This window comes from Bos grunniens, chromosome 13 (genome assembly GCF_055505025.1).
Source record: "Bos grunniens cultivar Pamir isolate PY7600 chromosome 13, Bosgru_T2T1.0, whole genome shotgun sequence".
In the NCBI taxonomy this organism is placed as follows: domain Eukaryota; kingdom Metazoa; phylum Chordata; class Mammalia; order Artiodactyla; family Bovidae; genus Bos; species Bos grunniens.
The window spans coordinates 18,452,789-18,466,066 of NC_141177.1; the positions used below are offsets into that span (position 1 = coordinate 18,452,789).

The following is a 13,278-nucleotide window of genomic DNA, read 5'->3' on the forward strand; positions in this document are numbered from 1 at the left end:
ATAAACACATAGATGAGCTCAAGGAAAGACAACCCAACACTCGCCTTCTTTCTAATGGAACAGCTCTGTATTTTAACGATCACAGAAACCCTCTGAGGGTGGGAGGCCAAAGCGTCCTTTGCTGTATGTGCTTAATCACTCAGTTGTGACTCTTTGCGACCCCATGGACTGAAGCCATCAGGGTCCTTTGTCCAAGGAATTTTCCAAGCAACTAGGATGTGGGTGCTCAGAAAAGGATGTGTTGGGACTTCCCTGGTGGTCTAGTGGTTGGGAACTCACCTTCCAATGCAGGGGGAGGGGCTCAATCCCTGCTCAGGGAACAAAGATCCCACATGCCTCATGGCCAAAAGAACAAAACATTAAAAAAGAAAAGAAACAATATTGTAACAAATTCAATATAGACTTTTAAAAAATGGTCCAGGGCAAAAAAAAAAAAAAAAAAAAGGACGTATTACAAACCAGGGCTCCACCCGGTCACCTGGCCACAGGATGTCAGATTAGCCATGCTCTCCTTAGCTTCACCACCCCCACCCCAGACCTCTCACCTCACAGACAAACATGATGGAGGACGATTCTATAAAGTCCTTTGAGATCAGCTGCCCGTAGGAGAACTTCTCTACCTTCCCCAGGACTACGAGCTTCCAGAGCGTCTCATCGGACCAGGAGTGAAACAGGTCCATCTTCCTGAGGGGAAAAGCCTGTGAGACTTCCTCACTGTCTGTCACGGCAGAGGCCTAGCACTTGGAGATTCCCGGAAAGGGAGTGTGTGCTCCTGCTCTGGCAAAGGCCTGAGGTGGACGACTTCGTACCCATCCTGCTCGTGAGCCCCGCCTGCAGCGGCCTCCTGGCACTTGTCCTTTGCTCTCCTGCCCTCTTCTTCTCAAGGCCCTGCCCTCCAACTGCTCCCCTCACTGCACCTCAGAGGCACCTGAGCTTTTGGGGCTTTGCTTCTCTTTCAATCCTCTCTCCAGAAGCTTCTTCCAGCTGAATCCCCCACTCACCTGGCTACCACTAAACTGCTCCCATTCCAAGGAATACCCAAGAGTTCCTCGCTTCAGCTGTCCTCTTTCCCAGCCCAGCAGTCCAGGCCCTGCCTCTGGTTTGGGCAGCTCATTCCAACCCGTCTCCCTCCTCCAGTCTACTGACTGCCAGTCCTCAGCCCTGGGCCAGGGGATGGCGGAGGTCAGGACCCTCTTCTTGTGACTTCTTGGTGCCCTAAGGTGGAAGGCCCACCCCACGATGACCACCCCTTCTTTGACCTCAAACCTAGTATACCATAAATCACGGGCTTGCCTTCCCTCATAGGTGGCCCCACTGGGCTGCTATTAAGCATCACAGATCTTTTCTCAGCTCCAAATTATGATCTCAGAACTCATGTGACTCAAGCCTCAAGCTGGGGGTGGGGGCAATGAGCTCCATCGGGGCATCAAAGGGGAACAGGGTTGGCACAGTGTCCAAGGAGGAGAAGGGTCTGGAGACAAGGAGGAAAGCGGGGCCACCAGAGAAGGAGCTCCTCCTGGGCCAAGACTGGGCCACACACTTCCCATGAACATGGCACTGGATTCTTACAATGACCTCGGAGAGAGGAATCCTGATTCCTACTTTCCAAGGCAGGAGACGAAAGCCCAGGGAAGTGAAGTGACCTATCGAGAGTCCTGTGGCAGATAAACCTAAGAGCTGCGATCAGAACATGGCCCTATTTTTCTTCCACTGTATGAAAATATGAACTGCCCCTCCCTTCAGGACTGAGTCCGCCCTTGAAGGGCTGCAGCCCCTTCATGGGGGTGCCTCTCTTAGCTCCAGCCCGCAGAGGCCAGAGCCCTCTGCCCACCACACTTCTCTCTGCCCCTGCATCCCTACCACCTGTATTCTTGGTGCCAGCATGGATGCTGCAATTGATTTTCACTCTTTTCCTCAAGGCGAGGAACTAAAGATAATTGGATAAGCACCTGGCTATGACAACAGAGAGAAGACGATGGTGAAGAAGGCAGAGGTCCGTCCTTGCCACCGAGTTGCTTGCTTACTGTCTGATGGCGCAAGAATTATAGTTTGGATGGGGCTTTAAGGAAACACAGGGTGTGATAGAGGTACCCACTCTATTCTGGGGTGCAAGGAGGTGGCCTTAGTGAGGGAGGCGGGGCAGTGAAGCCTGGGGACTTCTAAGTCAGACATTCTGGACACATCACCATCCTGAGCTTTGCTTCCTTCACTATGAACTGGGGAGAATGAGAAACAACACCGTGGGATTGAAAGTTTACATGAGAAAAAGTGGGTGGTGCAAAGGACTGAGCACCCCATCTCCCAACAAGTGTGCAAAGCATGTTACCATCCCATTAAGAAAGGGAAATTTGAGCTGTGGCCTGAAGATACAGTAGGAGTTTGCTAGACAGAAAAGTTGAAGTTGGGTGGGAGGTCCCAAAGAGCATTTCAGGAAGAGAGAATGGTACCCAGTGTTCCCCACTGGGCCGAGGACAAAGGTACCTAAGAAACACAGGAGGAAGATGCTGGCTGGTGGAGTTACCTAAAAAATTCAAACCGAAGCTGAGCGTCCTTTTTAACTTCTTGGTCCAGCTTATTCGCCAGGAAATCCTCTCGGTCGACAACCAAGAACTCCGTTTCTTCCATACAAACCACAGTGGCCCTTCTCACTGTGGAGCTGAGAGAGCCCATTTCCTGTTGAATGGACAGGAGCACAGGCAAATGAGAGGCACTCCGAGCTTTCAGTCCGCAGCCTTGATCACCTCTTCCCCGCTTCCATCTCCCCCTAGAAATCTCTCCTCCCCAGAATGCGGCTTCCCTGGCCCATCCTGTGCCCCTGCTCACTCCCTGCTGCTGTGGATCGACCCCCTGCTCCCCCACCACCCACTGCCATATGCTGCCTGTGGAAAAAGAGGCAACCAGGCTTGACCAAGGCAGGGAAAGGAAGCTGGAGAGGCCTCACTGAGGGCTCATTGCATCTCTGGGGGTTACAGAGGGAACATACTCCTTAAAACATCACACATGAAGTGGTCGGACTTGGACATGACCAGGCCCAACTCAATCGGCACTTGACAGGTGAGGGCGTGGTGACCCACAACACGGCAGGGACTCGCACAAAGTAGAAGTTAGGACTGGGCCTGGCCTGGGGGTTCCAGCAGGAGTCCTGTCACCCCCAACCCCTCCCCAGGAGGGCAGACCCTTCCCCCATGCTCACCCCGAAACAGCTGCCCTTTTGCAGCAACGTTGGGTGGGGATCCAGGAAGGCACTGCTGCCATCCTCGTCCTCCGTCACAGCCACCGTGCCCAGGTAAATAAAATAAAAGCTGTTGCCCCTCTGGCCCTTCTTGACGATCACACGCCTGCGACCAAACCTGGGGAAAGACCATGGCCGGTTGGTCCCGTAGCAACACAGAGTCTGGTCCCTGCCAGGAGGAGGTCTAGATGGTCTGCTCTTTGTTCTGGAGTGTGAAGGCACAGACGGGCTTCCCAGGTGGCACTAGTGATAAAGAACCCACCTGCCAGTGCAGGAGACCTAAGAGACTCGGGTTCGATCCCTGGGTCAGGAAGATCCCCTGGAAGAGGACACAGCAACCCATGCCAGTATTCTTGCCTGGAGAATTCCAAGGACAGAGGAGCCTGGCGGGCTGCAGTCCATAGGGTCGCAAAGAGTTGGACATGACTGAAGCGACTGAGCACGCACGCACACCTGAAAACATAGATGGGGCTAGAGGGACCTCAGAACTGCCCAGCCCCAGCTCCATCAAGCTTGACCTCTTCACTAACATGTGTCCAGTTCCCACCTCCATTAGACGGAAGCTTCAGGAGAATACAGGCTTTGTCAGTCTGCTTAGGCATCGAAGTAAATGCTCAATGAATGGTCATTGAATAAATGAATGAACAACTGCTGGAAGCAATGGATGAGTAGCTAAATGATTAAGAGCACTGGCCTTAGAGTCAAACTAGGATCCAAATCCTGGTTCTGCCCTTAGCTGTGTGATAGCAGGTAACTCATATCCCCTCTCTGAGCCTCAGTTTCTCCTGTCTGTAAAATGGAGATGAGCATATATAGAAAGAGATGGATAAAGAGATGGATCATTTATTATGATCCCTAACAGCTCACTATGGACGGAGGTTCATGACATTGTACAGGAGACAGGGATCAAGACCATCCCCATGGAAAAGAAATGCAAAGAAGCAAAATGGCTGTCTGGGGAGGCCTTACAAATAGCTGTGAAAAGAAGAGAAGCGAAAAGCAAAGGAGAAAAGGAAAGATATAAGCATCTGAATGCAGAGTTCCAAAGAATAGCAAGAAGAGATAAGAAAGCCTTCCTCAGCGATAAATGAAAGAAATAGAGGAAAACAACAGAATGGGAAAGACCAGAGATTTCTTCAAGAAAATCAGAGAAACCAAGGGAACATTTCATGCAAAGATGGGCTTGATAAAGGACAGAAATGGTATGGACCTAACAGAAGCAGAAGATATTAAGAAGAGGTGGCAAGAATACACAGAAGAACTGTACAAAAAAGATCTTCACAACCCAGATAATCATGATGGTGTGATCACTCACCTAGAGCCAGATATCCTAGAATGTGAAGTCAAGTGGGCCTTAGAAAGCATCACTACGAACAAAGCTAGTGGAAGTGATGGAATTCCAGTTGAGCTATTTCAAATCCTGAAAGATGATGCTGTGAAAGTGCTCACTCAATATGCCAGCAAATTTGGAAAACTCAGCAGTGGCCACAGGACTGGAAAAGGTCAGTTTTCATTCCAATCCCAAAGAAAGGCAATGCCAAAGAATGCTCAAACTACTGCACAATTGCACTCATCTCACACACTAGTAAAGTAATGCTCAAAATTCTCCAAGCCAGGCTTCAGCAATACGTGAACCGTGAACTTCCCGATGTTCAAGCTGATTTTAGAAAAGGCAGAGAAACCAGAGACCAAATTGCCAACATTTGCTGGATCATCAAAAAAACAAGAGGGTTCCAGAAAAACATCTATTTCTGCTTTATTGACTATGCCAAAGCCTTTGACTGTGTGGATCACAATAAACTGTGGAAAATTCTGAAAGAGATGGGAATACCAGACCACCTGACCTGCCTCTTGAGAAATCTGTATGCAGGTCAGGAAGCAACAGTTAGAACTGGACATGGAACAACAGACTGGTTCCAAATAGGAAAAGGAGTACGTCAAGGCTGTATATTGTCACCCTGCTTATTTAACTTATATGCAGAGTACATCATGAGAAACACTGGGCTGGAAGAAGCACAAGCTGGAATCAAGATTGCCAGGAGAAATATCAATAACATTCAGATGACACCACCCTGATGGCAGAAAGTGAAGAGGAACTAAAAAGCCTCTTGATGAAGGTGAAAGAGGAGAGTGAAAAAGCTGGCTTAAAACTCAACATTCAGAAAACGAAGATCATGGCATCTGGTCCCATCACTTCATGGGAAATAGATGGGGAAACAGTGGAAACAGTGTCAGACTTTATTTTGAGGGGCTCCAAAATCACTGCAGATGGTGACTGCAGCCATGAAATTAAAAGACGCTTACTCCTTGGAAGAAAAGTTATGACCAACCTAGATAGCATATTCAAAAGCAGAGACATTACTTTGGCAACAAAGTTCCGTCTAGTCAAGGCTATGGTTTTTCCTGTGGTCATGTATGGATGTGAGAGTTGGACTGTGAAGAAAACTGAGCGCCGAAGAATTGATGCTTTTGAACTGTGGTGTTGGAGAAGACTCTTGAGAGTCCCTTGGACTGCAAGGAGATCCAACCAGTCCATTCTGAAGGAGATCAGCCCTGGGATTTCTTTGGAAGGAATGATGCTAAAGCTGGAACTCCAGTACTTTGGCCACCTCATGCGAAGAGCTGACTCACTGGAAAAGACTCTGATGCTGGGAGGGATTGGGGGCAGGAGGAGAAGGGGACAACAGAGAATGAGATGGCTGGATGGCATCACTGACTCAATGGACGTGAATCTGAGTGAACTGCAGGAGTTGGTGATGAACAGGGAGGCCTGGCGTGCTGCGATTCATGGGGTCGCAAAGAGTCGGACACGACTGAGCGACTGAACTGAACTGAACTGAACTGAATAGCTCACTACCCAACTAAGAACTTTTAGAGCAGAGGTAGCCAGGTTCAAAGCAAACTAAGAGTTCTTAAGCTCAGAGGAGGATAGTTTCTATATTTCAAATGCAAGTTCAGACCACACCTCTTTTAATATTTATTCATCCATTCAATAAGTTAGACAAATACCAGTGGTGTCTACCAGGCATAGTGATTAAGGACACAAATCTTGTTCTCAAAATTACAGTTAAGTACAGGAAGTAAATAAGATTTTAAAATGCTTTAAAATGAGAATTCCCTGGTGGTTCAGCGGTTAGGACTTTACACTTTCACTGCCTGGGTTCAGTCCGTGGTCAAGGAACCAAGATCCTGCAAGCTGCAAGGCACGGCCAAAAAAAAAAATTACTTTAGGAGAGGCTAATTCAGAAGCACAGAGAAAGGGCACTTAACCCAATTTAGGAAGACCAGAGAGGCCTCCAGGATAGTGAGTGGAGTCATCCAGGGCGACAGAGAGATGGAAGAGACTCCTAGGCAGAGGGACCACCATGTCCAAAGGCAGAGAGAGCTGGAAGCCTGCACATTCAGAGAAACAGCAGTAAGCTCCAGCAGAGGCGACAATGTACAAACCACAGGCTTCATCAACAGAGGAAAGAGGAGACAGCCCAGATAACAGTGACTAGATTGGAGAAGGCAGGCATATTCAGCCGGGAAAGAAGACTCTGGGGATAAGAGAACACAGGCCAGCCTTTATTCCAGGGTAGACCCTCAGAGATCATCCAGCTCATCCAACATTTGCGGGGTGAAGAAAGATCTCTCTTATAGCAGATATCTGTTTCTCTTTTTTTTTTTTTTTTTTTTGCTGTCCAGCATCTGGTCACCGTTTTCCACCCGCTGGTTTTTTGTTTTCTTGGTTTAATTTCTTTTTGGCTGTGCTAGGTCTTTGTGTCAGTGCCTGGACTTCTCCTTGCAGTGGCTTCTCTTTTTGTGGAGCATTCTCATTCTTGTGTGCTTCTCTGGAGCACTGGCTCAGTTGTGGCGTACGGGCTTAATTGTTCCACGGCCTGTGGGATCTTCCTGGACCAGGGATCCCACACAGAACAGAGACTGTGCACTGCATTAGCAGGCAGATTCCTAACCACTCAACCACCAGGGAAGTCCAGCCCTGATTTTACTTTAGGGGAAACACCTTTTCTTGACTCTCAGGCAATCAGAACATCACTGACCAATTGGTGATTCAAGTGAGGTCAATCTGGTTCAAAAAAAACTAATCCCAAGGCTCTGACTTAACTGGGAAGAGGTAACTCCTTTGTCCAATGGACTGAACGTGGACAGATGGAAGCCTGGAGCTGTGGCTGTCGTAGGGGCTGGCTACATGAAGTGGGAGTCTCAGCCAGAGACCTTCCTTTGCATTTGTATTTGCATAAGCTGCTTATGCAAATGAAGTGCCAAGAGATGGAGAGAGACAGACACAGCCTGTGGGTCACTGGTGACACTAAGCCCCTGGATCCAGCTGAGCCTGAAGCTGGAGGACTATCCCAGGACTTTTCAGATATATGAGCCATCAACACATTTCCCTAGGCTGGATTTTCTGTCACTTTCTAGTGGAAGAATCCTATTTGATCTGCTAACCCCCAGTCTCAGAAATAACAAGCAACCAGCAGAGAACTTTAATAATCATGACCTCCTGATGTTCACAAAAAACCTGGAGATTTCATATTATTGTCTTCATTTCCCCCATGGGAATTGTAGGCTCAGAAAGGTTAAGTGGCTTGCCTGAGGTCACACCAGGGCAGATGGGACATTAAATTCCAGAGCTTCTGGGCCTGTGCTTCTTTTTCTTTCTGTGACACCATTCTGCCTGCTATCAAATCTTACAGTTAAGACAGCAGTGATACCCTCTCTTCTCCCCTGGACTGGAGCAAAGAAGATGGTTCCCCCTGCCTGCAATGTCCTGTTTACAACTCCACCTGTCAAATCTACCTGCTCAAATGCTACCTTTTCTGTGAAACTCCCTTGGCCACGTCAGCTGGAAGGTTACCTCTCTTCCCTGGCTTTTATTATCTATGAGATGGACCCTGCATTGGTAATGAAGGGTCCATTTAGTTAGTGGTGGTTATGCCCTAGACTGTGACCTCTATGAAGCTTCCTTCATAGAACACAAACCTATAGTGAGCTTGCTGCTACTGTTAAGTCACTTCAGTCGTGTCCAACTCTGTGCAATCCCATAGATGGCAGTCCACCAGGCTCCCCCGTCCCTGGGATTCTCCAGGCAAGAACACTGGAGTGGGTTACCATTTCCTTCTCCAGTGCATGAAAGTGAAAAGTGAAAGTGAAGTCACTCAGTCGTGACCGACTCTTAGCGACCCCACGGACTGCAGCCTACCAGGCTCCTCTGCCCATGGGATTTTCCAGGCAAGAGTACTAGAGTGGGGTGCCACTGCCTTAAGATTTTCAAGACAAGTCTTACCTCAAATATTCTACTAGGCTGCCCCCCTGAGGCCACTGAAATTTCCTGGAAATAATGTGGAAATACCACAAAAGCACCTCTTAGGCTTCTCTACAACAAGGGATTTACTCAGTCCTTTCTTTGTGTCATGGACCAACTGACAATCTGGTGAATGCTTCACAAAACAATGTTTTAAATGTATAAAAGAAAATATAGCAGAATTACAGTCAACAAAAATCTAAGTTTGTGATACAGCAATATATCTGCCTCTTTCTGCAAAACAAGAGCTAGCAACAGACCTAATAACTACCATCTTTTCAAAGATGTGATAAATGTAAATTGGCTTTTGAGAAATCTGCAACATCTTAAATATGTGATAATATCTCTAAGTTCTTTTGGTTAAAAAAATTATATGGTGGTTTGTTACCTACATTCATGACTGAAGGAAATGATAAATTTAAGAGGGCAATGAAAAAAGATATAATATTTTTTCTCATCCAAGTTCACAGACCCTTTCCTAGTTGTTCCTACCTGGATGAGGTACCTCATCTGTGATCCCTTCTGGCTTTTAAGGCCTGAATTTGAGTCTCAGCTCTGCTACTTATTTAGGGGGTGAACTCAGATGAGTCATTCCCCTCACTTTGCCAACAAAGGTCCATCTAGTCAAACCTATAGTTTTCCCAGTTGGTGTGTGAGAGTTGGACTATAAAGAAAGCTGGCCACCAATGAACTGATGCTTTCATATTGTGGTGCTGGAGAAGACTCTTGAGAGTCCCGTGGACAATGAGGAGATCAAATAGATCAATCCTAAAGGAAATCAACCTTGAATATTCATTGGAAGGACTGATGCTGAAGCTCCAATACTTTGGCCACCTGATTCGAAGAGTCGACTCATTGGAAAAGGCCTTGATGCGGGGAAAGATTGAGGGCAGGAGGAGAAGGGGGTGACAGAGGATGAGATGGTTGGATAGCATCACCGACTCAACGGACATAAGTTTGAGCAAACTCTGGGTGGGAGATAGTGAAGACAGAGAAGCTTGGCATGCTTTAGTCCATGGGGTTGCAAAGAGACGGACACAACTAAGCCACTGAAAATCAACAACAACAAATTCCCCCAACCCACCCACAGCCTTAGTTTTCTCATCTGAAGACAGAGAGAATTGGACCATATCCTTTCTGAGGTTCTAACTAGATCCTCTCCAGACTCAGTGGCTCCTTAATTCTGAGCAGATTCTCAATAAACGGCTGAGATACAGCATGCTGTAGTCATGTAATAGTGAGCATGAAGGTGAAATGGCAGACGGTTTCTCACAGCCGACACCCCACAGAGGGGCTGGTGGACCCAACGTGGCCTTCGCAGCCGGGCCCTTCTTGCACGGCCCAGCCCCAGCCCAGGGGCCAAGGGGCAAGCCCCTCACTGACCGTTCAAAGCGCATGACCTTGGCCAGGAGCAGCTGCAGGGGCTCCGAGTAGTTCCGATAACTGTCCAGAACCTGCAAGAGGTTGCAGAGCGACTGGATCTCATGCTCTGCCCTCCAAGCAGGCTGCTTCTGCGTAATCTGAATGGCCCTTGGAGGGAAGTGACCCTGGGGGGAGAGAGAGCCAAAGTGATGCAGAGGACCCAGCAGTTGCCCCCAGAGGCTGGTGGGCAACTCCCCACATTCCTGCCCCCAGCCTTTCCCACTCCTACACAACAGTGGCTAACACATGATGAGGCATCTTACACACACCATCTCACTGCATCTTTGCCCAAAGAAGCGTGACGCGATTATTATCCCCATTTGACAGATGCAGACACTCAGGCAGGACTGTGACCTATAACTGCTACATGCCAAGGCCTGTTTCCCCAACTACTGACCAAGAACCGCTGCTGTTCACTGACCCCACCAGTCTGTAATGGGGCTCCCTGGGCCCATTCGACACATTCCACTCTTGGGTCAAGGGAGATGCCTCAGCCTGTACCTCAGCAAGCCTCAGGAGCCTAAGGAACAAAGAGAACCTACAGAGACTCTCAGCTAACCCTCCTAAGCCAGGACTCATGGACCGAGAGCGGGCAGATCCAGGCATTCGCCCACCACTCCCACCTGCCAGGGAAACAGTGCGGTGATATTTGTTTGTATTTGGCTGCACTAGATCTTAGTTGTGATGTGTGGGGTCTATTAGTCGCGGCACGTGCAATCTAGTTTTCCCAACCAGGAATCGAACCCGGGCCCCGTGCAACAGGAGCAAGGAGTCTTAGCCACGGGTCCACCAGGAAGTCCCAGGAGAAAATATGAACTCCTACCACAGCCTGGGGCCCCACGTGGTCTGACTCCCTACCTGCCGACTGCCCTCCACCCGTGCCTCCTGCCGCTCTCCTTTCTCTGGTCTCCACCCGTCTTTTGCCTGTGCCAGGCTCACTCCTCTCTCTCAGGCTTTGCTTGGACTGTTTCCTCTGCCTGGAATGTTCCTCCCCTGGATTTTCACAAGAATATGGCTGCCACTTCCTCCTCTATTCTGCTCTCAGCTCATATGGTGCCACATCCTCAGAGACTCCCTTCTGGATCATCTGAGCTAAAACAGCAGGGCCCCTCCCAGCACTCTGTAAGCTCAGAATCATTTTCTTCAAAGCATTTAATACTTTCTGAAATGATCTTACTCTTTTTTGTTAAAGTAAAAGAAAGTGAAAGTCGCTCAGTCATGTCCGACTCTTTGCAACCCCATGACTATATAGTCCATGGAATTCTCCAGGCCAGAATACTGGGGTGGGTAGCCTTTCCCTTCTCCAGGGGATCTTCCCAATCAGGGGATCAAACCCTGGTCTCCTGCATTGCAGGTGGATTCTTTACCAGCTGAGCCACAATGAAAGCCACCCCCACCTTTTTTTTTTCAACCTCATGGACTGGAGCCTGCCAGGCTCCTCTGTCCATGGAATTCTCCAGGCAAGAGTACTGGAGTGGGTTGCCATGCCTTTCTCCAGGGGATCGTCCCAACTCAGGGATCGAACGTGGGTCTCCTGCATTGCAGGCAGATTCTTTACTGTTTGAGTCACCCAGGAAGCCCCCTTTTTTGTTAAGGTATATATTATGTCATTTTCCCCACCCTAAACACACACACAAATCTTGAACTCCATTGTCCAATATGGTAGCCAACAGCCACATGTGGCTATTTAAACTAAATTAAATTTAAAAATTAGTCCCGGAATTCCCTGGTGGTCCAATGGTTAAGAATTCACCTTCCAATGCAGGGGACACGGGTTCGATTCCTGGTCCAGGAAGATTCCACATGCCCTGGAGCAACGAAGCCTGTGCACTCAACTATTGAGCCCACGCCCTCGAGTCCGTGCTCAGCAGCAAGAGAAGCCACTGCAGTGAGAAGCCCACGCATCGCAACTAGAGAGTAGTCCCCGCTTGACACAACTAGAGAAAGCCCAGGCACAGCAACGAAGACCCAGTGCGGCCAATGAATGAATAAATAAAATTAGAATAAAAAAATTAGTCCCTCAGTCCCACTAGTGACAAGCTACATGTAGTCTCAATGGCTACATGAGTCTGCTGACTACTGTACTGGATAACGCAGACTACTAAACATTTCCATTGTCACTGAGAGTTTGATTGAACAAAGGTGTTCTAGAATATAAGCCCCAATATAAACACAATAAGGACTTCATGGTGGTCCAGTGGTTAACACTTCACCTTCCAACGAAGAGGGTACGGATTCAATCCCAGGTCAGAGAGCTAAGATCCCACTTGCCTCGTGGCCAAAAAACAAAAAAGACGCAAAAATATTGTAACAAATTCAACAAAGACTTTAAAAATGGTCCACGTGAAGAAAATCTTTTTAAAAAATAAACACAACAGCCGGCATCTTACATAACAGTAACTGTCTTGAAGCAAAAAGAAAGTGGGTCATGATGAGAATTCTGGTCATCACACCAGGAGCTCAGAAGCCAAGCACATCCACTCGGAAAGGTAGTGTAGCACAGTGGTTAAAAGCATACAGGCTTGGGTACCAGATGTTGGGTTTGAACTTGGTCCTGCTACTTCCCAGCCAGCTTTGTGTCCTGCACAAGTCTCTTCTCCCAGAGACCCAGTTTCCCTGTCTGATAATAACAGAAACTATATGGGCAAACCAGAGTTAATGTTGTCAAGGGCTTACAACATGCCTGATGCAGAGCAAGTGTTATGGAAATGTCACGGTTTCTTTTATGGTCCAAATCCATTCCTTCTTACTGTCAATAACCCATTAAGACTTCTATTATAGGGTCTATTTATGGCAAAACACAGATGCCTTTGGCTTCTATGAATCAGGCTCACTTGGGGCCCTAATTCCTCCAGGAAATCCTTGTTACCACCCTCAATCCTTGAGACCCCCTTCTGTGGATTCCTACAGATTGTTATTTAACTTTCTGAGTAAGTTCCATCACCTTAACTCCCATTAGCTGCTTAAGGGTAGGTGCGAATATTACAGTCATCCTTGTTCCTCGTATCCACTCGGGTGGGGCCAGGAGGAGTGGACTGGTTTCAGAACCCCTGTCAATACTAAAATCTGCTGTTGCTCAAGTCCCTCCCTTAATATGGTATAGTATCTGTATGTCCTCCTATATACTTTAAATCATTTCAAGATTACTTAAAATACCTAACGCAACGTAAACCCTACATAAATGTCATAAATACAATAAATAGTCACTGCCTGCAACTATTTATTCCAATTTTGCTTTTTGGAACTGTCTGGAATTTTCCTTTTCTGAATATTTTCTACCTATGGTGGGTTGGATCCGAGGATGTGGAACCTGCTACAG

General features: G+C 47.9%; 1 protein-coding gene across 10 annotated transcripts in view; it reads right to left on the minus strand.

Annotated features, from left to right (window-relative positions):
• The window catches only part of CNBD2 (cyclic nucleotide binding domain containing 2), a 62,140-nt gene that overhangs the window by 25,462 nt on the left and 23,400 nt on the right, over nt 1-13,278 (minus strand). For all 10 annotated transcript variants that reach the window (XR_015139090.1, XR_015139087.1, XR_015139092.1 and 7 more), the window contains 4 exons: nt 9,921-10,084; nt 3,194-3,350; nt 2,522-2,673; nt 546-684 (listed from right to left, as the gene is read on the minus strand). Coding sequence is in view for 4 of the 10 variants with exons in the window: in XM_086332114.1 (XP_086188240.1) it covers nt 546-684; nt 2,522-2,673; nt 3,194-3,350; nt 9,921-10,084 (612 nt within the window). In the remaining 6 variants the exon portion in view is untranslated. The remainder of the gene's footprint in view (nt 1-545; nt 685-2,521; nt 2,674-3,193; nt 3,351-9,920; nt 10,085-13,278) is intronic.